The 27,483-nt window shown below is 37.1% G+C and overlaps 4 protein-coding genes across 4 annotated transcripts; 1 reads left to right on the top strand and 3 right to left on the bottom strand.

Moving 5' to 3' along the window:
• Positions 1–2,397: 2,397 nt before the first annotated feature.
• Positions 2,398–3,012, bottom strand: LOC145998645 (uncharacterized). The gene has a single exon (XM_083135113.1). It carries the CDS (start codon positions 3,010–3,012, stop codon positions 2,398–2,400), a length of 615 nt encoding a protein of 204 aa, XP_082991239.1.
• Positions 3,013–3,179: 167 nt separating this feature from the next.
• Positions 3,180–6,985, bottom strand: LOC145998644 (uncharacterized). The gene is made up of 3 exons (XM_083135112.1): positions 6,887–6,985; positions 4,483–5,304; positions 3,180–3,311 (listed from the first exon to the last, which is right to left on the bottom strand). The coding sequence occupies exons 1-3, from the start codon at positions 6,983–6,985 to the stop codon at positions 3,180–3,182; spliced, it is 1,053 nt and encodes a 350-aa protein (XP_082991238.1).
• A 7,994-nt stretch (positions 6,986–14,979) lies between these two features.
• LOC145998643 (uncharacterized) lies at positions 14,980–17,026 on the top strand. Its single transcript, XM_083135111.1, has 2 exons — positions 14,980–15,668; positions 16,420–17,026. The coding sequence occupies exons 1-2, from the start codon at positions 14,980–14,982 to the stop codon at positions 17,024–17,026; spliced, it is 1,296 nt and encodes a 431-aa protein (XP_082991237.1).
• A 4,928-nt stretch (positions 17,027–21,954) lies between these two features.
• Positions 21,955–22,272, bottom strand: LOC145998642 (uncharacterized). The gene has a single exon (XM_083135110.1). It carries the CDS (start codon positions 22,270–22,272, stop codon positions 21,955–21,957), a length of 318 nt encoding a protein of 105 aa, XP_082991236.1.
• Positions 22,273–27,483: the final 5,211 nt, after the last annotated feature.

Here is a 27,483-nt window from a genome sequence, read left to right as displayed (position 1 = left end):
CGGTGGCTCAGTCGGTAACGCGTCTGACTACCATGCTCAAGGTCCCGGGTTCGATCCCCGGCCGGTTCAAATCCGGGAACTTTTCTAACGGTGGAAGCGGCCCCGGCGCCTACCCAGCGTCGAATAACATGGGTACCTGGGGGAAACCCTGGGGGGTAAAGGCGGTCAGGGGCGTGATGCTGATCACATCATCCCCACTCACGACCGGATCAAGAAAGTGTGGGGCGTTACCCCCACACCCCCTATACGCCTTCATGGCGTGGTGCTATGCACAGGGGAACACTTTACCTTTTTTTTTTACCTTTTTATCTCTACTCGTGATTTTCACTTGCCTATAAAAGACGATTAATTTACACATTTTTAATATATTTTAAATATTGAGTAACTGAGAACAATGTAGTCTTTCCAATGTCCTACCTGTTACCTACCCTGTTCAGAAATTCCACGAGTTGAAGGAATTTGAAAAGTAGTCCAGCGACTTTTTTTGAGGACGGAAGAAAAACGCATTCCTGACGGCTTTAGAGCTCACCAGCCTCCATTGGATTTCAGCAGTGTATGTCACCGGTGTGAGAGCTGAAATTGCCAGGGATTTTCACCTTCTGCTGTTATGCATCTTCGAAAATCACGGCAATCAGAACGACCTATCCCCTTTTTGGTCGTCTCCGCCCCTGTTCCTATTATCTACCACCAATTGGGACCAGCATAGCAGCAATGAAAATCCTAACCCAAGTGACATCCCAGGATCGGAACATCGTCAGGAACATCAGAAGAAATTTCATCTTACAGAGCAACCCCCCCGCGACTTTAACCCCCTTAAGAAGTAGCATGAGCATCTTTCATGTACATCGTCCCTTTTGCTCTGTAAGGCCAGGCAGTGTATTTCACGAGCATACTGGAACATTCCGGGTACCGTCAACGACCCAAATGTGTATCTATCGTCAATAGTACTAATCGGGAGGGGCAAGTTACATCCCTATTTAAGATCCCCGCGTTCATGTTGGAACGCTAAGATTCAATGTATTTTCCGCACCAATACCTACCTGAAACATGTGATTTCCCTCCGTTCACGCGTCTCGTTATTACGCAGGGCGCTATAAGTGCTAAAATTCTATCCTGTATGTATGTAATCCAACACAGTCAACCACAGATCTGACGTAACTTAGAGGGACGCGCGGCAGGGATGCCACTAGCGTCACATGGCAGTCTTTAGTCAGCAAAAGAAGATTAATACTTGACATGTTGTAAGATGCATTTTCAGTACTTACAAAGTTACCAGGGCAAAGGATTTCCAATAAGTGAGTGAATGCATTTGCTGTCCGGTAGGACCCTGATTGTCTCCCTGGAATGGATTGTATCACGATAGAGCTGAGTTCACCGCCATCTTCTTGAGGTGTAAAGAAAATACAGGCACTTACTAAAAACTATAACATTGTATTATAATAAATATGTACACATAACACCTAATTACACTGTCCTGCACTCCTGCCTCAGTAAACTGTATATATGAAGTTGGAAGCCGGTGTTACAATAACACGTCACTAGTTCTTCACTGAATGATATCAGCACTGTAATGTTCCTGTGATTCTGAACTCCATATCACTGCACTTCACTGATATGCCGAATGCAACGTAGCCACGTTAGGCTTACGTTTTTTGATGGATATCCGGAACGCGGTGACATTCGGCTGCTGCCGGAGTGACTTCTGCACGAACACTGGCGAAAGTAAGCTACCGCGCAAAGATGGCGGCAACTAGCACCACACCCGATATAAACCGACCAATGGGGGTGCAGATTTCTTAAAGCACTGGATATACACAAAATAAACAATTGAAGTTATATAGAAACGAATGCATAGCAAAATGAGCAAGAGAAAAGTTCTGTTATATGCGAATATAAGAATATATATAAAAGGTATATCGTGGTTACTTTTTAGAGATAAATCTCCAACATACTACCCCCCGTTGGAATGTTCACATCCATCCTAACACTAGGCGAACATATTGTGAATGTTTTAGCTCATGGAGCGTCTTCTTCCCAATGTGGTAAAGGCACAATTTTGCTTAATGCTCTCTTGTAGACTCCGTCTCTAGTACGCACGGTGACTACGCGCACAAGGTTATCCCTTCCCGGAATCACTTCTTGGATGGCGCCGGCTCTCCACGAGAGTGGTGTAAGATTGTCCTGGTTCAATAGCACTGGTGTGCCAGGCTTTAAATTAGACTGAACGGCTGTCCATTTCTGCCGCTGCTGCAGACTATGTAAGTAGTCCTGAGACCACTTCCTCTTCCTCCACACTCGCTGCTGGAACTGCTGTATGCGGTTGGCAGCCAGATCTGTAATGTTTTTTTCAGGAAATGAGATTGGAGAACCTCCAATAAGAAAGTGACCAGGGATAATTTAGCTGAATTCATCATGAGAATCAGGGAGTGTGGAAAGAGGACGGGAGTTGAGGCAGGCCTCTATTTGGCATAGCAGAGTTACTAGTTCTTCGTAAGTTAGCACAGCGTTTCCTGCTACTCTGCGAAGATGGTATTTCATACACTTCACTGCAATTTCAAAAATCCCGCCGAATGATGGACTGCATGGTGGAAAATACTTCCATTGGAAATTTTCTTCTGCTGCAAATCTGTTAATGTCCTTATTGAACTCTTGTGATTGAAAGAGTTTACGCAATTCCTGCAATTTATTTTTAGCACCATGGAACGTCATAGCATTGTCGCTAAAACTACTTGCACACTTTCCTCTTCTCGCGGTGAAGCGTAGTAGAGCTGCGATGAAGCTTTGTGATGTCAAGTCTGAGATAATCTCTAGATGAATTGCCTTTGTGGCAAGACAAGTGAAAACTGCTATGTAGCATTTTCTTGTAGGTCTGCTTCCTGCGGCTCCGGTCTTGATGTGGTGTGGCCCTGCGTAATCAACGCCTACGTGATGGAATGCCTTGCTGGGTCTCACTCTACTGGGGGTAACTGCCGCATCAGCTGCTGGGTGGCTGAAGTATTCAAACGATAACATATGTTGCACTGGATAATGTTTGACCACTGTATGCAAGGTATCCAATATTTCTCACAAAGTGTTGAAATGAGAAGCTGTGGGCCTGCGTGCATAAGTCGTTCGTGCTCTAATGCTATCAGAATTTTCGTGAAATGACTCTTCGAATGAAGAATAATTTGATGCTTGCTTTAAACTTTCAGTTCGCTGTTTTCCAATCTTCCTCCAACTCGAATGATCTGTTCATTGTCGAGAAATGTATGAATGTTCCTCAAAATGCTTTTGCTGTGTACTTGCTGCTTCTCAGCCAAATCTTTGATTTCCTGAGAGAAGAATGCATGTTATGTTATCTTGATGCAGGCAGGTGTGCCGCCTTGAATTTCAAAGGTGGTAAGGTCTTCACTCCTTTTGTTTCTTGAATTTCTGCAATTGTTGATGAACCTTTTGCAGAGTGACATTACTCTCAGTAGCTTGGATAAACTTGAATATCTAGATTGATTTCTTCTTCAGTTGTTACATTAGTGACTAATGGGGTAGCTGTTGCCTTACGCTGCTCTGGAATAGTGTTGTCGTCTGGGCTCAATGCTAAACTGGATGATGGCCACCGCGTCTCGTCTTCTTGGAGTCAGGTGGGTCCGTGCCACCAAAGCTGAAGTGATCAGATCGTTTTTGCATCGACTCCTCGTGAGATCAGATCTGCAGGATTGTCTTTTGACGGAATGTGCTTCCAATCGTAACTCGGTTAGCAACAAAAGGTTTCCATTAACTGGCTGATGACTCCAGCCAAGCTAGGACAATTTTTGAGTCGGTCCATAGGTGAATGGTGTCTACGCATAGACGCAGTATGGGTAATGCCTTGCGTACCAGTTTGGCTAGTAGAACTGCCGTACATAATTCCAAACGTGGAAGAGTGGTTCTCTTCACCGGAGCCACATTGGACTTTGAATACAATAAGTTCACACTTATGTGACCCTCTGAATCAATTAATCTTACGAAGAGGACACTGCCACAGCTTCTCTCTGATGCATCAGAGAAACCGTGAATTTGAACTCTACGTATGTCTCCTGGAGCCAAAACGTATCGTGGTATTTTTACATCGTTAGTACATGTGAGCTGCGAATGAAGATGACGCCATGTTTTCTGCAAATCTTCAGGAAGTGGATTATCCCATCCTAGATTGTGGAGCCATAACTGCTGCAGGAATGACTTGTATGTGATCAACACAGGCGATATTAGTCCGATTGGATCGAACACTCGTGCAATTATGCTGGCGACTTGGCGCTTTGAGAATCCCTTCAACGTAACCACGTCTGCTGCTACGGCAACCTTACTGTCCATGAGAAATTCGTCCGTGGATTAGTGCCATGAAATTCCTAATGTTTTTGTGCCTTCTGCGTCGAATTGCACTAGGGCCTGTACTTTCTTCAATTGTTCTGGAATAGATTGTAACACTGTCTTGCTATTGGAGCACCATTTACGTAGATTGAATCCTACCTTCTTGAGAAATTCTGTGAGACTTTCACGTAGCTTTATTGCACCTTCAATGCAACGATTTCCTCCCAAAAAATCGTCAACGTAGAAGTCATGTGTTAAGAAATGAGTGGCTACTGTGAATTTTGATGATTCATCTTTTGCCAACTGTTTGAGGCATCTTGTGGCCAAGAATGAACTTGAAGTTAATCCATAAGTGACTTTGTTGAAACTGTAAACATGGATCGGTTCGTCACGTGATGCTCTCCATAAGATGCATTGAAGTGGTCTGTCTTCTGAATGCATGTTAATTTTCCTCTGCATTTTAGCCGTGTCTGCAGTCAGTGCGATTTTGTGTCTACAAAATCTGAGCAGGATTGAAAACAATTCTTCTTGAATCGTGGGACCAATCATCTGCATACTTCTCATCGATTCCCCCGTAGTTGTGGGTGAGCTTCCATCAAAAACTACTATTAAACGCGTAGTCTTGCTTGATTCTTTGATCACACCGTGATGTGGAATGTTGTACCTTGTCTCCTTGTCTCTGGATATATCTTCCAATGTTCCAATTGGTTTCATGTGTTTGAGTTGTTGGTACAAGACCATGAATTCTGTGTACTGTCTTTTCAATTCCATGTTCCGATCAAGTCTTCTTTCTAATTGGTTAAATCGTGAAATCGTTATTTGCAGAGAGTCCCCAAGAACGGATCTGTCCTTCCTCAAGGGTAGCTTGACTGTGTATCGATCTTCTCGATCACGAGATGTAGTTTCCTGGAAATGTTTTTCATAGGCGATTTCTTCTGGCGAAGGCAACTTATCATGGAGTTTCTCCAATTCCCAAAATCTCTGCAAATGAAAATTGACTGTATCTTCTGCTCGAACAAAAAATGACTTCGAAGGTCTGTTCGTAGATGGTGTTTTAGGAATCTTTCCTGCTACAATCGATCCAAATTCAGTGTTTTTTCAACGCTGGATAGATTCCTGTTCTTGAAAGTTTTTCTGGCTTGAGAATCGTGTAGAACACATCTGCAGACAGAAGTAGGTCAATGTTGCCAGGTGTATGGAAGCTAGGATCTGCTAAATGTATGTCACTGGGAATTCTCCATGTGGAAGTTTTGAGCCTCTGCGCTGGCATCGAACCTGTGATGTTTGGGAAGATAGAAAAAGATATATCCATGGTGAATCCACTTATGTTGGATTTAATCTGAGTCTCCATGGTGTGAAAGGCTTGCACTGTAGCTTCATTTATGATTTAATGGGTATTCGACGTTTTAGTTTCTTGATGTGTAGCTGCTGAGCAAGGTTCTCTGTCATAATATTACTCTGCGATGCTCCATCCAAAACTGCACGACATGGGAGCTAATCGACGTATGCGTTCTTGATTTTTTTGACTGCTGTGGCTAAGAGAACTTGCGAAGTTTCTCTGTTCTTGACAGAACAATATGTTGCTTTAGTCTGGACATCATTATCATCGCGTACTGCCAATTTACTTCTGGATTGCTTCTGTGATCGACGTTCTCTACTGTACTTATCTTCATGAAGAAGGGAATTATGTTTCTCGCCGCAGTACTTGCGCGATCCTGCCTTGCATCGTGACTTAAATCCTTGGTGATCTGAATGTCCAAGACAATTGAAACAGACTTTGTTATCTCGAAGAAATTTGTACTTTTGAGCTATCGTAGCTGCTTTGAAGAAACAGCACGCAAACAGCGGATGCTTATTATTCTTCATAGTATCCTGGCAATACAGGCTGAAGGAAATACAGTAGAAACATACGATCTTGAAGGAGAAGGATGCGCAGGTTTGTGACCTTGTTGTTTGGTGTTGCCACTAAACTGTGGCTTGAATGTTGATCTTTCATTGGAAATTGGTTTGAATTTCTCTAGAAATTGAAACAAACTCTCAAGAGTGGTGAATTCAGAATTATTCACTTCTAATTCAAAAGCTTTCCGTGTGGTGGCATCAAGCGGAGAAGTCAGATGTTGAACTAGCACTATATCTGATAGTGAACTATCTCCTGCTAATAATTTTAACGCTGAGATGGAGCTAATAGCTGTGATTGTGAACGATTCTTCTGCGCTTACTTTCAACACTGGTTTTATATGTAAAATATCATTGACGTGTGAAGCAGCTATGAGACGCCTGTTGTCCAAACGCTTTTGGAGATATTTCCACGCTACAGCGTAGTTGGATGCTGTGATGTGTATGTCTTGAATGATTTGTTATGTATAAGTGAGGAAAAAGTGTCCTTGAATGGCACCCATTCTGTATAGTTCCCACTGAAATGTGGAAGCTCTATTAATGTCAACTTAACTTGAAACTTGCACGAAGCCCTGTGTTCATTTTCTGTGATATCTGAGTTCACTTGCTTTTTTTCAATCAATGCTAACATTTGAAACATAAGATCAAAGTACATGAGTTCGATTACCACTCGAACCGCCGTGTGTTCATCATCTGTAGCCTCAAATTCAATACAATCCTGAATTTGTTCTAGCTTTTGCCACAATGTGTTCAGTTGCTCAGCCATATGGAAAATATCTCGCGCGCTACAACGAATGACATAATGTTTTCAATAACTTGTAGTTACTGTACTTCAAAATTATGTTTGCACAACGCAATGTCACTAAAATCACTGATGACAACGTACCTCATGTTCAATAAAAAGATGATCGCGGCCTAAGGAGGACCATAAATAATTGCGTTTGCTGCCCGGTAGGACCCTGATTGTTTCCCCGGAATGGATTGTATCACGATAGAGCTGAGTTCATCGCCATCTTCTTGAGGTGTAAAGAAAATACAGGCACTTACTAAAAACTATAACATTGTATTATAATAAATATGTACACATAACACGAAATTACACTGTCCTGCACTCCTGCCTCAGTAAACTGTGTATATGAAGTTGGAAGCCGGTGTTACAATAACACGTCACTAGTTCTTCACTGAATGATATCAGCACTGTAATGTTCCTGTGATTCTGAACTACATATCACTTCACTTCACTTGTAACGACCTTGCTTGGTCGCCATTTAATTATTATTAGACATTGCTTGGTCGCTATATTCTTTTTAATCGGATGAAAGAGTTAAGCGGAATGTCCCTGCGAGGCGTACGCTTTTAGTTTAAATGTATTCTGAAAACGTTAACTGTTCCACCTCCACGTTTACTAGCTTCACTCATTATTAGACCCTGTGTGGTCGCTATATTCTTTTTAATGTTATCAATTATTGGCATTTACACTGTTCAACGTGTTGTTTAGAATAGCAGAGTCCTGCGAGGCTCATTATTAATTGTATTGTCTGAATGCACACAGTTTTAGTTTATATTGTCACGTGCATATAGTGATTTTCCCACTAGTGATTTCTCAATCTCAAAACCTTGATATTTCTCAGTACGAAGTTTGCAATATGTAAAAAAAGAATTAGCAACGCGTGCTTGTAGTTAAAATTTTCACCACCCACGCACCACCGCGAGTATGAAACCCAGCGCAGCGAGGCCGGAGTTCAGTTGGCTCCCGGATGTCAACTGGCAAACATCCTGGGAAAAACCGGCCATCCAGCCAGAAGCCTAGCAGCCATCCCAGAAGGAAGGAAGGAAGGAGGAAGAAAGAAGAAGAAGAGCCTAGCAGCAACCTAACTACCCGGTCTAGGTGCCAGGCTCTACCTGCCCGGCTTGTCTAGGAGCACCTAGACCTCCTTCCTAACCTGCCGCCCTTGTACAGGAGACACCGGTCGGCTTGCCGATTCCTAGCTAGCGCCGGGGGTGTCGCGGCATCCTTAAATACTTTACACAGCGCCCGCTTGTCGGAGGTGCCGGCTGGCTACGGCCAGTTCCCAGCTGTGGTTGGGGGTACCGCGCACATAATACTTTCTCTTACAGGGGAGCCCGTGACGTCAGCAGCGAACAGCGGCATAAATAACATTAAGTCCCTATACTCCCCTTGGCGCCTCACTGCGAGGAATAAATTGAATGTATCCTTTCCCCCTTTTTGAATCCAGTAGTGGTGAATGCAAGTGTATATTAAATGTAAATGCACTTAAGTGATAAAGGTTAAAGACTATTGTGCTAACAGACTTTCTTACGATAAGTTTATAATGAACACACACACACACACACACACACATATATATATATATATATATATATATATATATATATATCTATATCTATATATATATATATATAAAGCTGTTGTTCACGTTTTACCCAGCAATCCCTGAGATATCTAGAATCTGTGTTCAACGACTAGTAAGAAGTTAGCATTTATGGGTAGACTTTTGCCGTCCTCCTATTTGAAGTGTTTAGGGTGTGCTAATTTTGTGTAGGTGGGACGTTTCAAGAGTTTTTGGCGCCCAATGTGGGGCCAGACATAACAGTGCAAATAAGTGTATCCAACCGTACCGTGCATTAAAATTACTGTCCAGTGAAAGTGAAATTGTGGACTGTATTAAACATGGACCAAGAACTTACTGGTATGAACCTGAGAAGTAGACGGAGGAAGACCATGGATTCTGCATCTTAAAATTGGAATCATATAAACTTTTATGAGGTTGGAAACACTGCACTCGCTCGTGGTACACCTTCAGGAATTCGCTGTCGAATTTGAACTCAAAACGACACGACTACAAAATATTGTGCAAATAAAATATAACAACACTTTACAAAGTGCTGTGCATTGAGCAAAGATTAAAGAATCTCGCAATTTGCACCGGAAATCTATTCGTCGCATAGAAAAGTGGTAGTTTGAGTAATCTTCAACACGTTTAAAAGCAATCGCCACAAGCGATTTTGTAGACTATTGGTAAAGTACTCGTTTCACAAATAACTTTTTCTAAGAATTTAGGGTAGCGGGTTCAAATCCTAAGCTGTGTATTTTTTTTCGATATTCTCTTTTTCTTGTAAGTATGACATCAGATACATTGAGCATAGAGTTTAGTTATTAAGTTGAATAATTTTGTCATAGAATGCAAAATCAAAAAAAAAACAATTCGGTGTTGAAATCGATGAATGTTGCCAGCACTTCCATGTATTTCTTTGTTCTCTCGGGCACTACCATTCACACATTTGGATAGACAATTACCTAATTTGTTGTCGTATTCAAACAGACAAGTAATGGTCTGACTATATCTCGGAATTTGATGAAAAATCATCTTATTTTATGAGCAGTGCGATCGCCTTCCGCTTGAACCAGGAAACCTTATTTATCTACATTTGACGTACAGTTTTTGGTTTTAAGGTTATTTTCAATAGTTTATTTTACTTTGTTGTGACATTTTACTTAATTTAGAGCTTATTTTTCTACTTCCTTGTTGTTTCGTGAATTGTAAATACATTTGCTAGCATTATTTGTAGATTTAAAATTCCTGACATGGTCCTTGAAGCAAGTTCATCACTAATAAAATATATGGAAAATGGAAAACACAAGTATTATTTTTAAGTTTGCCAATACATTAAATAATTTATTGAAATAAATCTATTTCTTCCTTCACCAAACCTATAATACGTTTTGTGTACCCTACTTTGACATTCTTTGTTAGACTTTGTTATTGCTCTAATATGTGCTTTAAAAATAAAATTAGTTACAATATTAAATAAGATATAATCCTATTTACACCAAACACAAATGTATTGCACTTTCTGGCCGTCTACTGTATAGTGGAATTTCCATTCTAAAAGGAAGTGAATAATGTATACATGACTGTTTATAAGATGAAGTAAGGAACTATAATTGTTCAACATATTAATAGAGAACAATATGGAAATAGTTTCTGTTGATGTTGAGAATGGATCACACACGGTACAACTACACCACAGAAACCACTTGTACTCAACATGTAGTTTAAAATATGAAATCAACTATTTAGGTAATTTTGTTTAACAAAATATAGTATTTGAAAACATGATTATTTATGTGAAAAGTGTGGGGAATTATGAGTATGCAAGTAGTGCGTTCGTGTGTTCACAATTTCGAAGGCCTGAGAAAGGTTAGAGAATGAAGAGAAGCCAAGCACAAGGCTATTGATCTCACGAGTGGGAGAGAGAAAGACACCTCACAAACCAAGCTGGGTATTTTCAGTTTCATTTTGCGTATTTTTTTTAAAAATTGAACTACCTATGTTGTGACATTGCCATTGTTTGAACTTTACGTGCAGTGCTAGTGGCTACTGTTGTGTAGTGGTAACGTGTTCGACTTGCATGATAGGGATCGTAAGATCCATGCCCAACCACTGCAGAAACTTTTTTAGAAGGCGAAATGCGATTCACGAAATATTTCTTCAGCTTCATGGAAATGACTTTGATTTCTTCCAAGACTTGGAAACCTTAAATTCCAGATAGCTATCTACGGTAAATTGAAGTAGACAATCAGGTAACACGTGACAGATACATAAATCTTATAGAAAGCATATATTAGTCATTGCTAATTGATGACTTGTAGAATAACTTAAAAATAATTTTCAAAATTGGCCTAAAATACTCTTCGGGCTGAAAATGAAAGTTTTTTTTATAAATAAATGAAAACAGAGTCGTTGAATAATTCGCTGTTTGATAGCTTCAAATATTAAACTATTGAAACAAAGGTAAAACGGCATTTAAGTGGTATTTTTTTCTTTATTTTAACGTTAAGCTTACATAACATACACTGCAACCTTTTTTTGTATAAATCATTCACATCCTTTGAGATTATATTTTATTTAATATTGTAACTTATTTTACTTTAAACGACCATATTAAAGAGATAACAGAGGCTAGCAACTCAATCTCAAAGTAAGATTCACACAACGTATCTTAAGTTTGGCGTAGGGAAAATTAACTTATCACAATTAATTATTTAATGCATTGCCAAACTTGAAAATGATAGTTGTGCTTTCAATTAACCATATATTTAATTAATGACGAACTTGTTAAAAGGACGATGTCAGCACATTTAAATCTGTAAGTTATGCTAAGAAATGCATTTACAGTTTACGAAACTACAAGGAAGGAGAATAATAAGGCATAGAATTAAGTAAAATGTAACAGCAAGGAAAAAAGCACTGAAAATGACCTAGAAACAAACAAAATGTGAGACAAATGCAAAGAAATAAAGTGTCTTGGATCTAGCTGAAGGCAAACAGACAGAATTCAGTTTAGCATTGTTGTGTAGGCTGAGGAAATGAGATAATTCTTCATTAACTTCCGTGCCATGGTCAGAACAATCCTTGTTTGACCAAATATTCTCTGTTGGAATACAACAACAATTTAGATATTTTTCGATCCAAATTTATAAACGTTACTGCCAGAGAGAAGAAACATACACGTTGAGCTGTTGGAAACTTTCGTCTATTTCAACACTGAATTCCTCACTGCGAACATTCTGAAAAAAATATTGAACTGAATTAGTAAACTCATTGCTCAATGTATCTGATGTCATTCTTACAAAAAATATGAAAATAAAACGTAATAAAAATTGGTGACCTTTGGATTTGAACCCGCGACCATTTATTAGTAGATATGTTTTGTATTTTCTGCATCATGCCGTCAAACCAAGTCACTAGTATAGGTTTCTGCGTTAAAGGTACTCTGCACGCCACCCCTTCAAACCAAGGAACCAGTATAGGTTTTTTCGCCAAGTGCATGGCTTCTAAGGTAGTTGTGTTATGTTCTGCCCCACCTTCTTTAGCATAAACGAAATTGAAATCCAGATAAGCACTAAGGGAAAATTGAAATCCGAACAAGCACTAAGACGAAATTGAAATCCAGACAAGTAAGATTAAAAGATAACTGAAATCCCAACAAGAGTAGAGGCGGAATTGAAATCCAGACAAGTGTCAAGACGAAATTGAAATCCAGGTAAGGACTAAGACGAAATTGAAATCAACTAAGGGAAAGACGAAATTGAAATCCAACGAAGCACTAAGGCGAAATTTAAATCCAGACAAACGTTAATACGAAATTGAAGGCCATAAAGAAATGAAGTAAAAAAATCGGTTGAAAGTTAAAAGTGAAGAATAATTTAACTACAGAAGATAAGTAGAGGCTTCGTAATAACATCCAAGAGGATGATCCTCTATACGAATTCAAAATGTCTTATCTTGGTCAAGGTAACTTGGCTCAAGGGTTTTGTAAGAGCTTTTGGGGAATGTACCAGTACTATTCACCCAACGGAGGAAGCCAGTGGTGAGACTAACAAAAGTGAAATGAAAAATAATGTCGATTACTAGATTAAAAATGATATGTAAGAACAAGAAGATTTGTGGATATAGTTCTCTAAGTAAGAGCAAACTAATCAAAAGAATAAGTCAATACCAAACTATACCAGATGAATTGGGAGACATATATTCGATGACAGTTGATGTTTTAAAGAACCACTGCAGAAACAACAAAATAAAGGGATACTCAAACTTAAATCGAAATTGTATTATCAAACACATTCTTAAAGAAGAGAATAAACGACTACCACTTAACCAGCTCCCATTCACTAAAGGTAATAACAACGATGTTTTTAACAGTCCGACAACAAGAGACCAGCTACAAGTACAAGAAACAGATACAGCATTCAAAAGTAGTCTTGAAATATGGACATTCGAACAGGACAACATTAAAGCAGGTGAGGATTCAGTAGTCTCGTTTCTAAACAGGATAACCCAAGCTGCAATTAAGAAGATTGAAAGTAGCCTATATAAACACAATTCACTTAACGTTAACGTTCAGCTAAAATGCGACTATAAGAAAGAAAAAGAAATAGAGATACAAGAGTTTAATTTTAAAACTGAGAACCAAATTATATTACATTCTACAGATTTAAATGACTATATGAATCAAGCAAAGGGTAAAATACTATGGGACATGAGCGAGTTTCTAGCTAGAAGTTCTGGTTAGGCACTCCATAGAATTAAAATCTTTGAACTTAGACTTAACAAATATGTTCCATTGGGAGGCACTTTCTGTTTCGACTTACCAAGAAAAATCAAGTACAACAAAGCGGTACTCAACATTAAGAACAAGGACAACAAGTGCTTCTTATACTATTTAAAGGCTTACCTCCATCCAATTGCACCCAATAAAAATCCTGGCAGAGTTTCCAAATACACTAATTTATAGACGATAAAGATGACGCATTTAAAGATATCACATTCCCAGTTGAACTTAAAGATATTCCAAAACTTTAGTAGCGTACTGTATTACAGATTAATGTGTTCGGCTATAATGCTAAGTACAACATTTACCCTCTATACCCAACCCAAGGAAGATTATCTACTGGCAAAAATGTTGATCTATTTTAGCAACCAGAGGCAAATAGAAACATTATTGCCTAATCCGAAATCTGTCATGTTTGGTTTCCTCAAAAATAAGTAAACATACAGAGAAAAAGTATATATGCAGAGGTTGTCTACTACATTTCAATACAGAACAACGATTGAAAGACCAGCAAGATTGTAGCATAAACGAACGAGTTAAAATACTTATGTCAGAATAAGGAGAAACAGTACAATTTAAGAATTTAGAACATACAATGAAAGTACCATATGTAATCTATGCTGACTTCGAATGTTTAAACTGTAAGATAGATACCTGCCAACCTGACCCTAATAACAAGTATACAACCAAATGCCAGTAGCACGAGCAATACGGTTACTCCTACTGTGTTGTTAAGTATGGAACTGTTGAAACATTAAGATGCTACAGAGGTACTAATGCACCCAAACGATTTATTGAAAGTCTAATGAAACAAGCTCAGACGATTTCCGATGTATACAATAACAATTCACCAATTCAATACCAAGAAGGAGACATAGGAAGCTTTAAGAAAGCTAGGATGTGTTTCTATTGCAAGGAGCAGTTTACCGATAAGAACTATAAGGTTGCCCACCATAATCACGTCAAAAGAATGTTTATCGCCCCAGCATGTAACAACTGTAATCTCAAACTAAAAATCCCAAATTTTGTACCAGTTTTTTTTTTTTTTTTACATAACCTTTCTGGATACGATTCTCATTTGTTTGTCAAGGAATTAGGTTGTACAGAAGACAACATAGATCTTATTCCAGACAACGAAGAAAAGTACACCTCATTCTCAAAGCAGGTTGATGAACTCAAATTGAGGTTTGTACACTCGTTTAAGTTTATGCCATTATCGTTAGCATCTTCAGTCAAAAATTTAACAACTGATCAGATGGGTTTTATGAAGGGGTACTTTGAAGATGTTGAGTTAGAACTAGTATCTAGAAAAGGTGTTTACCCATACAATTACATGGATTCACCAGACAGGTTTAAAGAGACTAAGAACCACCTAAGGACAAATTCTACAACACTCTTGAACAAACCCACATCTCAGACAAAGATTACAATCAAGCGAAGAACGTATGGAACCACTTTAAGTTAAACATTATGGGTGAGTATCACGATTTGTATTTCAAAACTGATGTTCTATTACTTGCTGATGTGTTTGAAAACTTTAGAACTACATGCATGAAGGCCTATGATCTTGATTCAGCATGGTATTTTACAAGTCCTGATTTAGCTTAGGATGCATTGTTGAAAATGACGGATGTTCAACTTGACTTGCTAACAGACTATGATATGGTACTTATGATTGATAAAGGTATACGAGGAGGTATTTCCCAATGTTGTAAAATATATTCTGAAGCCAATAACAAGTACGTGAAGAACTACAACAATCAAAGCACATATCTTGCATATCTTGACGCAAATAACCTCTATGGATGGGCCATGTCGCAGTATTTACCTTGCGGAGATTTTAGATGGATGACTGATAAGAATATCAAACAGCTCGACATTAAGAACATATCAAAAGAAAGCAGAACAGGTTACATTCTAGAAGTTGACTTGGAATATCCTCAAATCTTTCATGACGATTATATTGACTTTCCATTAGCACCTGAAAACAAACGTCCACCAGGGTCACAACATCAAAAGCTATTAACAACACTGAACAACAACGTGAAGTATGTTAGCCACTACAGAAACCTACAACAGTGCTTACAACTAGGGTTGAAGCTAACAAAGATCCATAGAGCAGTTCAGTTTGAACAATCGGATTGGCTGAAGAAGTATATCGACCTTAACACACAAATGAGAACCATAGCCAAGAACGATTTGGAAAAGGACTTATATAAGCTTATGATTAACTCTGTATTTGGAAAGACAATGGAAAACATACGTAATAGGGTTGACATAAGACTAGTTTCTAATTCGAAGATGTGTGACAAGTTTGTATCAAAAACAAACTTCAATCACATGACCATATATACTGAACAGTTAGCAGCGATACACATGAACAAAACCAAAATCATGTTCAACAAACCCATATATCGTATCAATCCATAAGATTATATTTTATTTTAAAAGCCTCTCTGAATGCTTCATGTTAAGCAGGGCATTCACGTCTTTATCTCAGTTGTCTCAACCTCTGTGGTATGTTAATTATGCACAGTGTTGTGCTATGCAAACCTCCTGAGGTATTCAGGAAAAAGGAAGTTCCATCTGCCTATGGAGTCAGCGGTTTTCATAGTGGCAGTTAAAATCACGATTCGGCATGGAGGAAGGTCTCCAAGGCCTGGATAATATAGAGGAGAGACAGACTGATAGGGGACTGACTTTTGATTGGGATTGAGTGAGAGAAGAGCTTAGGAAAAGAGTGGAGCAAAAGTGAGGCGACGCGCTTGTCAACCTACAACGAAGCCTACAGAGGACTTAGTTATTTTATTCTTCGAAATTATCTTCATTCGTCAGATAGACAGGTAACTATCCTAAACCCAGCCATGATTCAGGTTCAAAGGTTCATAAAACCCAATGAGTTACCATTGTCTTTTCTAGTTGTTAAGTTCCTAAATCTTAGTTGTACCTTTCGCACTGCCAAGCGTTAACTCGTCATGTAAATGACGAATGCTCTCATCATCGAGGATGAAAGATGAATAAGCTACATCACCCATTGATTAATTGGTTAACATTCTTGGTAAGATCCAACGAACTTCACAGTTCGTTACGATATGTTGGTATGAGCATTCTCGACCTATCTAGAGAGTTAATGTACAACTTACATTACAACATTATAAAGCCCAAGTACCAAGACGATGTTTCGATCTGCTACATGGACACTGATTCACTGACATATGAGATCAAAACCAAGGACTTTTACAGAGGTATGAAGCAGATGATTAACCATTTTGATACGAGTGACTATCCAGCTAACAACCTCTACAACATCCCACAAGTTAATAAAATGGTAATAGGTAAGATGAAGGACGAGATCACCGGAACCATTATGACAGAGTTCATTGGTCTGCGTGCGAAAATGTATGCTATGAAATCCTATAACAAAGAAACGAAGACAGCTAAAGGCAACAAGAAGTGTGTTGTGAAGAACGAGTTGAAATTCGAAGACTATAGAGAGTGCTTGAATAAACAAACTGAAGCTTACAAAACCATGAGACTCATCCGAAGCCATAAACATGAAGGCTACACCATAGAGATAAACAAATTGGCACTCAGTTACAAGGACGATAAACGATACATACTACCAGATGGGATAAATATTCTACCTTGGGGTCATTACAAAATCAAATAACGACAGGTAATAACAAAAGTGAAAACAGCAAAACTGAAAACCACAGTATGAAAGTTCTATGATAGAAGCAAAAGGTACTAATAAAAAAATGATATAACCAACGAAAATGAAGTGGACAAGCGTTTTTCAGTATATAATAAATGAGTTTATAATGGAGAAAACTATACGTACGAACAGAATGGACGATAAGACTTTGAGAAAACTAAGGAAAGATAAACTGATTGTTTTGGTGCTGAATCAACAAGAGACAATCAAGCAAAAAGACTACACTAATAATAAGCTTCTGAAGAACCTACCCAACGACAGACTAGTTAAGCTTTATGACGACGAAGAAGTAAGACAAGATGTAGTGGAAGTATTTAGGACTAAAAACACTAAATGGAGAAAAGTATCAGCATATCCTAACCTGTCAGAAGACTTTATAGGAGCGTTTTAAGATGTATTAGATTGGTCTGAGATGTCATATTCCCAAACGTTTAGTGAGATTTTTATAAGAGAGTACAAGCATAAAGTTGATTGGCATGGTATTGGGTGTAGTCAAAAGCTAAGCAAGGATTTCATCAGAGAGTTCCAAGACGAAGATTTCAATTGGATAAATTTCATTAATTATCAAAATTGTCTGAAGATTTCATTAGAGAGTTCTCCGATAAATATACGTTCTCATCTTGTTGGCATGTAATTCTGGCATGCAGGAAAAAAATATCAGAGAAGTTTCTTAGAGAGTTCAGTAGTAAGTTTAATACCAATACATGGTGGACACTTTGCAGATATCAAACATTAAGAGTGCGCTGGAGGTTGGCATCAAAAGAGTTTTCCTGCCCCGGCGTGATACAGAGACACCTAGCGACATATCAGGGGACTAGGAATTCATCTCGGTTGTGTCCTAAACCAGAGCACAGGCCGTGGGCCAGAGGACCTCCCCCCATGGTCTATAGACTAGCCACCATGCCTCCCCCTGCCCTCACCACCCCCTCCCCTCCGTGACCGCTGCAAAAGGGCACCACCTCTTCATTTCATTCTGGTTCCCGCTTCTTTCAAGATTTCTTAACTGGCAAAATATTCACTGCTGGCTGGCCTTGCTTGGAAAGTCACTACCTTCACAAATTAGATATGGATTGAATAAATTTTGTTGATTACAGTGGCTGCTGTAATTATGTGGAATTTTTCTTAGTGCGGTTGAGATTATAAATTGAAAGTAACGACGAATCAATTAAGAATAACTAATTGAAATTACGCTGTGGCTGTGTAGTCTTGCTAATGGACCGTGTTAGAAATGTAAACATGAACATTGGTGAGGTCTTGCCCGGTCCCCCCGGAACCTCTGGTTTAGGCCAGTTCCCGTTGTTTCCAGTACAGATTCACCGGCATACGAAGTAAGAAATGAGCACTTGTTTTCATCAATTGTGCGACGATAGTCAAGAATGGTATTTGTTCAAGATCTAATGTGAAAGGGTGGACGTCTAGAATCCGTCGGATGATTAACTACACAGCAGATTATTGAAATATGACATGTTTTTGTGGCCGCCAGTTGTATAGCATACTACATACAAGTATCTCATGTACACACACGACGAACTCAAAACGTACGAAAGTTTAAATATATTCAATTATTTTTTAAATGGAAAAATGAGGGAAAGTTATTTTATAAAACTAGTGATATTATTGTCTTTTAAAGTATTCTTAAGTAAATTCTTTGCCAACAAATATGCAGAAGCAATGAAATGACACATAACAAATGCTAGTAAATATATGTGCTTTCAACGTCGCCTTCCCGCCTGAGGGATTTAGGGAAAACCTATGATATAGCATGCCACTTTCACTAACACGAATTTACTTTAAAAAAAGAAGGGAGTTTTCAGACTGAAGCGACAAGCGATATGGAGATTTCACACAGAAGCATTCGATCTGAAGCAAACCATTCACCACGCTTGCGCAAATAACAGGCCGGGGCAACACAATGCACAGTATTTATAAAACAGCCCAGTCCGAGCGACATGAAAGCGAGAAGCGACACCTGCAATTTGTCGTCTCGCTTTCATTTCGAAGGTGTTGTTTATTTTTAATGTTGGTTTCCAAGAGACACGTATCGCTTCAGTCTGAAAGATTCATTTCGAACTAATTCACCACGAGAAAATGTACGTGTCGCTTGAACTGGTCTGTTTTCTCAGTACTATGCATCGTGTCTCCTTGGTCTGTTGGACTCGTATGCAAGGTGGATTGTTTTCTTTAGAATAAGGGGCCGTTGCTTGTCGATTCGGTGTGTAATATCCGTGCCACTAGAAAGTGAACCCTCATTGATAAACGAAATGTATCGAACCGAAGGGACAAGACAAGTTGCACTTGTCGCTCAGATTCTCAATGGCCTGTATTGTGCCGCCTGGGACTTAATTTCCCATGCGCGGTAAATGCTTATTTATAGATGAAATGGGTCTGCGTTGCTTGTCACTTCGGTATGAACCACTGCTGTCGCGTGTCGCTTCAGTTTGAAACATTACTAAGAGCCGTTCTTTTCACCACAACACAATACGCAGATAAGCGATCGACATGCTTGTAACAAAATGCAAGTCGTAGAAATCCTTTCCCGGTAACAATCCTTTTTTTTCGTTCTGCTTGTATCCACAGGTTTCGTATCTCTACGTCCTTCGGAAACCTACGAAGTGATACTTGACTCAATAAATGTGTTCCCGATCGAACTGCGCAACCATATGCTATGCAGCTGACACCCTATTTCCTTGTAAAATAATCTCTACTTTATCGTCCATAGCACCGTAAGATGGGAGATATGAGAAAAATCAAGGATATTTATTTTTCAATACGAGTTGCACTGCAGTTCAATAAGTTCCATTCGAAGGCAGGACTTGCACACGCATCATCAAAATAAAAGGGAGCAGAGCAGAACAAGAATATTGCCCTTCGCACCCTCTGAAGTCTGGAAACCTGTTTCCAAATTCATCACGTAGTATTTTTAATGTGGACAAATATTTCTGCCATTCCTGGTATTGCTGAGAAGTTGGGAAGGACAAATTATAACTTTATTAAAAAGTTTTTATATAACGGAAGACTGTAATTTTGCAAAATTGCCTCCACTTCCTTCAAAATATCAGCCCTTGTGTCACGGGGAGGAATAGTAGTTTTACTGTCATATCGAGATGAGAATCGCATCCACGAATGAAGGGAGCTAACAGAGCTAGCTCGCAGATGTTCGTAATTTCACATATTGTGAGCGAAAAGGCAACAACACGAACAATTTTCGCTATCAATTGTTCGTTGACTAAGTCATCAATCCTCTCCTCAACTGTATTTCTGATTTTTTTAATATTTGTTTTTATTAGGGTTGCTTTTCTGCCACGTTTGGCTAATGCCGACGATGAGGATGAGTAATGGTATGATGAAATTGATGAAGTGACACATACAAAGAACACCCATGCTCAGACCATGATTCGAAACCGCAACCTCTGGTGTCGCAACGGGCTGTGATAACCACTCTGCTACAGAGGTTGGCAAATGTATTTCGTGATAAAGAAATACTTCTGAATGAATGAACTTTATCAGGGTACAAACTTTCTACGCTTTTCACTATTCACTTCACAACAAATGTAAGCATTTCACTTGAAAAATCTACATTCCTCTTCTTTAGTCCTTTTCTTACTCCCACGAAGTTTGGGCAGCCATATGGTTCTCTGAAACTTTTACAGAAATTGACTTTTCTTCCAGGTAAATCCTTGAAAATCAAGAAACATTCTCATAGACGACTGAAAGTATGCACGCTGCCCTGCCCCAGCTGGCAAGATATTTTCGTACTTCAGAAGTAACATGTCCATCAGCTTGCTTAGTTGACAACAACACCTACTCTATAATGGAATGTATACCTGAGTAGGGAAAATTGGTCAATGTGTTGTAGTTTGGATGAGTCTGGTCTTGTATCACGAGAAAAGAGAAAACGGGATAACTACAAATGTATAGATAATTTCAAGCATGAAGTGTTAAGTGGGGCTAAGGCTGCTGGGGCCCACATGTGGCACGCGGGCCGCGAGTTTGACAGGCTGAAATATCAGGAGAAAAGTTGTTACGCTTCTTCCAGGAGACTCTAGTGGCCAAGTGGCGAATTATGATGGATGAAATTCGGCTGATGCGGCCGTATCTTTCGCCGTCGATAATACATGACATTTTTAAACAATCATTTTGAGCCATGCAAGTGACTTTTGAAAGAAAGTCCTATCCGCCCTATCTTAGTCATAAAAGGATTGAGCATTACGTTAGTATGCATGATAATGGCCACTTTCGTTGGTCCTACCCACAAATCGTATAACCATTCTGTGCTTATTTACGTATTTCCTTATGGGAAATTGAAAAAAACATAATGCAATTTGTGCACATTTATCGAACTGAAATTGCATAAATGTGTCATGTACTGAAAGTTCCATAAAGTAAGTTCACATCTGCTGCGTGTTTTCCGGCAATTTTTTGTCCTAAAACGTTATATTCAATAAAAGGCAAAAACGTCCATGTCAAATTTAAGCGCTTTCCACAGCGAAGTACGCCAAACTCCACCTCCCTCTTAAGTGAACAGTTTATTCGAGACTATAAAGATCAAGTAGTTGTTTCTACCAGATAGACATAGCGAAGTATTTGATGAACAAGCCAGAAATGTAATTAACAAGCGTAAAGGGCACCTATATTTTGTTTATGAAGGCAAAATCAAATTGAGTGGTGGTAGAAGCCTCCACAAATTGAGTTTATAGGTGAAGAAAATGAAGAAGAAACAGAAGGTGAAGATGACGATGATTAGTGAGGGTTTGCTTTAGCATTAAAATCCTTTATGGTTAATACCATAAATGCAAATTTACATAACTGCATTTGTTTTACTAACCCACGAGTTATGAGAACTATCAAAACCTAACCATTTAACATACACTTGATCACATTTTTTAAAGCACATTTTCTACCAAGTACACGTCCTGATATTTTGTCTTAAGCAGTTCGGGTTGATAGAACAAGCCTTCAACATACTCTCCACTTATATCCTTTACTCTGTAGGTCGGTGAGTTAGATGGTATTACCTCGTACACCTCGAAGATCTCTGTTGACCAGTTAGGTGTATAACCCTTCTCGAATATACCTTTAGATTTGCTTATCCTAACCTCATCTCCAACCTGGTACTTGCACTTAACAACCCGGTACTTCTGCTTATACACACTCTCTAACAGCATCTGCTCATTTTTCTTATTAACCTCTACAGGCTTCATCCTGATTGTTCTATGGACTTTGTTGTTATACTCACTAACCAATATTTGTAATATCTCTAGCAATTTATAATTTCCTTGAGTAGTAAAACGCTTCCACATGTTCTGCTTAAGTGTTCTGTTAAACCGTTCTACAACAAAAGCTTTCTTACCACTGTAAGTTGAGTAACGGTTAATGTTATAATCTTTCATCAACTTTTTTAAAGTTTTTCTTATAAAACTCTTTACCTTGATCTGCTTGTAAATTGTTAGGATGTCTATTCTTTAATGCTAATTCAAACGCGTTTGCAACATTAACACCAGTCTTATCTTTAACGGGAATAGTAAACGCATACTTAGAAAACACATCAATCACTTGTAGTAAATACTTAAAACCTTTATTTATTTTTGATACATTTTTTAACGTTCCACTGTCCATCTCAACAAGATCAGCTTGCCATAAATAATCTATTCCTTTTGTAATAATGTTTAATCTTTTAAAGTTCTTCCTTGATGGCTTATGTATTTCTTCGATAATACCTTCTCTAACACTTTTACCTTTTATTAATCAATACTTCTTCTTTACAAACTGTGTTTTTGTACTATTACATACAGCACATATGCCTTTCTTTATATTTTTCCATTTCTTGTTTGTTCAATTCTAATAGTATCTTTCTTTCTATCAGTATGCTTTCTGCACTTAACACAATACATTTTTACACTTTATTTAATAGAAAATTATTTAAGTTCTCTTTCTATATACATATTAACAAACAATATTTGTTTTTCTGCCATAGCAGCATTTTTATTTGGTTCAAACGTGTTTGTATCGTTTTTGTTGAAATTAAAAGGAAAGGTTTCAATAAGAGTTTCGTTTAAAAATATGTTTATGAAGTATTTATCAGGGTTTAATTCCATATGTATTATTTTATCATTATATAGAAATCTGTAACCATTAGATAGATCAAATATTTTGAAGATTGGATTTTTACTAAGATTTTTAGTTTTCAATTGACACAACAAGCTTATAGTTCATAATTAGCAAATGTGTATCTTTCTGCATAATTTCATGATCTTTTGTAACAAGGTTATCGATAACATCGTTTTTAACAACATTATCTAACGCCGACAATATGTGCTATTGTATTCTGTAAAGTTCGTCTCGATACAAGATCATGGTGTGTATATAATACATACGTGTTTTAAATTGATCAAAATATTTTTACTTACATAAAAATCTAAAGAAGGTGTTTTAACATTGTCTTTCGTAGCTATAAAATTCCCAAATATATCCATATTTATTACAAAGCAAATAACAATTCTAAACCTAACTTTATTAAACATCAATGTATAGAAGTCAATGTATAAACGTGAATGTCAACGTATCAACGTAATGTATCAATGTAACGTATCAACGTAACGTATCAACGTAACGTATCAACGTAACGAATCAACGTAACGAATCAACGTAACGTATTAACGTAACGTATTAAAGTATGAACGTCAACATAAAAAATAAATATTTTGTATATAATAAATGGATGAGAAAGATATAGAAAGATACCTTCAATTGAAGGAGTTTCTTATAAAAGGCTTTAAAAATTGGAAGAAAGAAAAGCACGAAATATATGATAAGTATAAAAAGCAAGAACAACCTATAATAGACGCTATTAAAGACTTAGGTAACGAAATAAAAGAAGTCACAGAACAAAAAACAAAAACATAATAACAGAACTTGTTGCTGTTGCTAGAGAGAACTTATATTATCCTGTAACACCAGTAGAAACAACTTTTGAAAGACAACTGTTTGAATCAAGTACACCACTTTAACAAAAGGAACTTCGAAGATTACAAAGTGAAGTAGAAGGTATATCTCCAATCTCTCAAGTACCAAGACTTACAATTTCTAAAACAAAAGCTCATTACATACATCAACCAAAACATATTCGCGATTATAGCTTTGGTTTACAAGAGGTTCAAGGCAAACTTTGTTATTATAGAATTGGAGATAAAGAGGTACGTATAGAAGGTAATAACATATTTGTTCAAGATGAAGCATTTACAGCAACAGATGGTCTAATGATGTTATTAACAACAAAAATTATAGCGGAAAACAAAGATGAGTTCAAACACACAACCACAAAAGGCGATCAACAAAACTATAAACCAATAATATTACTTACAAATTCTATGTACCAATACAACGATCCATCATCTAAAGGAGTTAAATCGAGTTATGGATATAAATATGATAAGTACATGAAACCTATTTGGGAAGAAAAAAGAGAACACAAGATTAGTAAAGGTATTAAACAATACACACAACTTCCTAAAAAATATATTTGGTTAGATGGTGTGCGAAAATTAATAGATCGGTTGATTGTTATTGATGGGGAAGAAAAAGCAGGTAATAATAAATTTTACAGTGAGAAAATGGGCATAATGGACATGATCAACTCTAAACTTTCACAATTTATGCTAAATGAACCAAAAGGTATAGGCTATTTGATTCAGATATTGAACACATTACCACCAAGATTTTGGAACAGTAAGAAATATGGTAAAGGATTAGTGAATGATTTGATAAATAAACTTCCATTTGAATTGCATATACCTGGGTTTAGATATTGCGGACCTGGAACCAAGCTAGAACAACGATTAGAAAGAGGAGATAAAGGTATTAATCTATTAGACCAAGCATGTAAGGAACACGATATATACTACAGAGACAATCAAGATACAGCCTCAAAACATATTGCGCACAAAGAATTAGAAAATATTGAGAGGCTGGTTATAAAGTTAAAAATTAAACATATTAGAGGCGAATTTATGAGCGATACATTACCTAAAAAATTAAGCAGTACGAGTGTGAAGTTGTTAATTTGGATAAGTCTGAGAACTTTGGAACACATTGGATATGCTATTGGAAAAATAATGGGGTTAAGTATGTGTTTGATTCTTATCGAGGTGTGTCACCTAAACCATTAATACAATATCTTGAAAATTCTAACATCTATTACAATGATAGTCGTATACAAAATTTTGACTCTGTTATTTGTGGACATCTCTGTGTTTGTAAAGTTTTTAAATGAGGGTTATCCTTTTAAAGATGTTTTGTATAAATTGAAGACAAATAAAACTTTGTGGAGAAAATATGTATAATTACTTTTATGGTTAGAACCATAAAAGTCTCATATTAATAAATTGATGTTTATACGTTGATTTGTTAGTTGTTCATATTTTTTTTAATTTTGTTTCTGTACTTTCCATTGTTTATCTTTCTTGTTGTATCAATTGCTATAAAACCATAATCGTCTTTCCAACAAGTGGAACATATCTTTAAAATTTAACATAAAACATATCTCCTCCAACAAATTCATTATACACTTGTGTGAGATTTGTATCGTCTTGTCGAAATATACACAAAAAATCAGCGTTATCTCTTACTAGATGTTTTGGTACTTTGTAATATGTTTGTGCAAGATAGAAGCAGTCTAAATGTTTATGACTTCCTCTTGTAAAATAATCTCTAATGTTGTTCTGATTCTCTCAAATGAAATCATCAAACACAATAGTTGAGTATCTTTCACATTCGTCAATATGCACAATTGAATCGTTACTGGTTAAAAATGCTGCTATTTGTTTATTAAACTTTAATTCCGCTTCTTCAAATCGTTGTTGTTACTGTTGATATTTGGTTTGATTCATTCTTTTGGAATATATATAAAAATAATTGTTGGTTAGCCAACCTGGTTGTAATAGAAAATTAAGTAAAAGAAAGGTTTTACCACAACCCGAAGAACCTACAATAAGACAACGTATATCATCAGGCACTAATTCTGCATTTTTATTTTTAATTGATTTTTCTTTAATCATCTCCTGTACATCCCAATTAACAATTCCCTTAATCTTGCCCATTTTATTGTATAGGAATTGTCTTAAGTGTTTCTTTAATTTTAGTGATAACATCTTTAATATAACCTTCATCCATATTTCCATTTAATGATATTATCATCTCTAGTTGTTCTTTAAACTTGGCGATACAGTGCACAACATTTTTATGTTCATTCTTCTTCTTGCTAATGTTGAGTTTGGAAGATATACCTGTTATAATCGCACTGCCAGGAACCAGAGAGGTTGTTATAATTGAATAAACAGTAATAGGAATAAATACATTGATAAAACCAGTTGTTGCAGACAAGAGTATCGATAAAGTGATTAAGCTATAGTAAGTGTATTTGACAAGTCTTAATTTCTTCTTTTTCTTTTTTACATTGTATTCTAATTTTCGAATGGTGTCTTCTATCAACATAATTACGTTCTCTCTTGGAATATCCTTAGGCAAATCAAACTTATCCATTTGTTATATAATAATGATGAGTAAAGTTTTCAAATTGAGTGGTGAGACTTCTATATTGAAAAAAAGACTTCCTTATGAACTAGATAATAGCAATAGTGATTTAAATATAGGGTTAGTTGGCTTTTATAGTACATACTTAACCTCAAATATTAGAGAAGGAAGAAACCGATTTAAATATGGTGATAGAGAAGTTATTGTCCAAGAAGGGCAATATAACTTAAAGAGTCTTAATGAATAATTAGAATCTCAATCAATAAATATAACACTATCAGAAAACCATTTAAAAATATAGTAGAAAATACAACAGACGATAACTACGTTATAATAAAAGACATAGGTACTGTTCTTGGGTTTGAACTTGGATCGGTATTAGAGAAGAACACAACATATATTGGAAGTAATATACCAAAATTACACCCTTTCGACATAACCAATATTCACTGTAATGTGGCTGATGGTTTCTTTGTTAAAAATACTGATTATAATCACAGAGAAACAGCAGTTATTAATTCATTTATAACAAATACAGAGTTTAAACAGAAAATCATTTATAAGCATTCATATCCTTTATCTTTTCCTATAACAAGAGATAGAATTGATGAAATTGAAATAAAAATAACAGATGAGAATGATAACTTGATTAACTTTGGTGGAACAACTATAACTGTGTTATTACAAACAAAAATTTAATTTTCTATTAGATAAATGAATAGTATTGGAAATATTAAGAGTTATGAATTGCAAAGTTTTACACCAAACAGACGAACATTACACAACTTGAATGAGCCTAATAAAAATATTGAGTTCGATTTTGAAGTGGGAGATGGCTTTATTCATCCTCACAAAGCAGATTTTTATATGAAATTTGAAGTTGT

Source organism: Lepisma saccharinum, chromosome 14, assembly GCF_977018435.1.
Source record: "Lepisma saccharinum chromosome 14, izLepSacc3.1, whole genome shotgun sequence".
NCBI classification, from domain to species: Eukaryota; Metazoa; Arthropoda; class Insecta; order Zygentoma; family Lepismatidae; genus Lepisma; species Lepisma saccharinum.
The sequence above is the reverse complement of the archived record's forward strand: the minus strand, read 5'-3'. Positions and strand labels throughout refer to the sequence as shown.

Excerpts from the sequence above, each read along its gene's own strand:
- LOC145998644 (XM_083135112.1), bottom strand. The coding sequence starts at position 6,985 with ATGGCTGAGCAACTGAACACATTGTGGCAAAAGCTAGAACAAATTCAG. Across the intron at positions 5,305-6,886 it reads AACACACGGCGGTTCGAGTG|AGATTTTGGGAATTGGAGAA; the intron begins GTAATCGAACTC and ends TTTCATTTGCAG. Across the intron at positions 3,312-4,482 it reads TCACAGAATTTCTCAAGAAG|GAAATCAAAGATTTGGCTGA; the intron begins GTAGGATTCAAT and ends TTCTTCTCTCAG.
- LOC145998645 (XM_083135113.1), bottom strand. The coding sequence starts at position 3,012 with ATGTTATCGTTTGAATACTTCAGCCACCCAGCAGCTGATGCGGCAGTT.
- LOC145998642 (XM_083135110.1), bottom strand. The coding sequence starts at position 22,272 with ATGAAGCCTGTAGAGGTTAATAAGAAAAATGAGCAGATGCTGTTAGAG.
- LOC145998643 (XM_083135111.1), top strand. The coding sequence starts at position 14,980 with ATGACGGATGTTCAACTTGACTTGCTAACAGACTATGATATGGTACTT. Across the intron at positions 15,669-16,419 it reads AATTCGAAGATGTGTGACAA|ATCCAACGAACTTCACAGTT; the intron begins GTTTGTATCAAA and ends ATTCTTGGTAAG.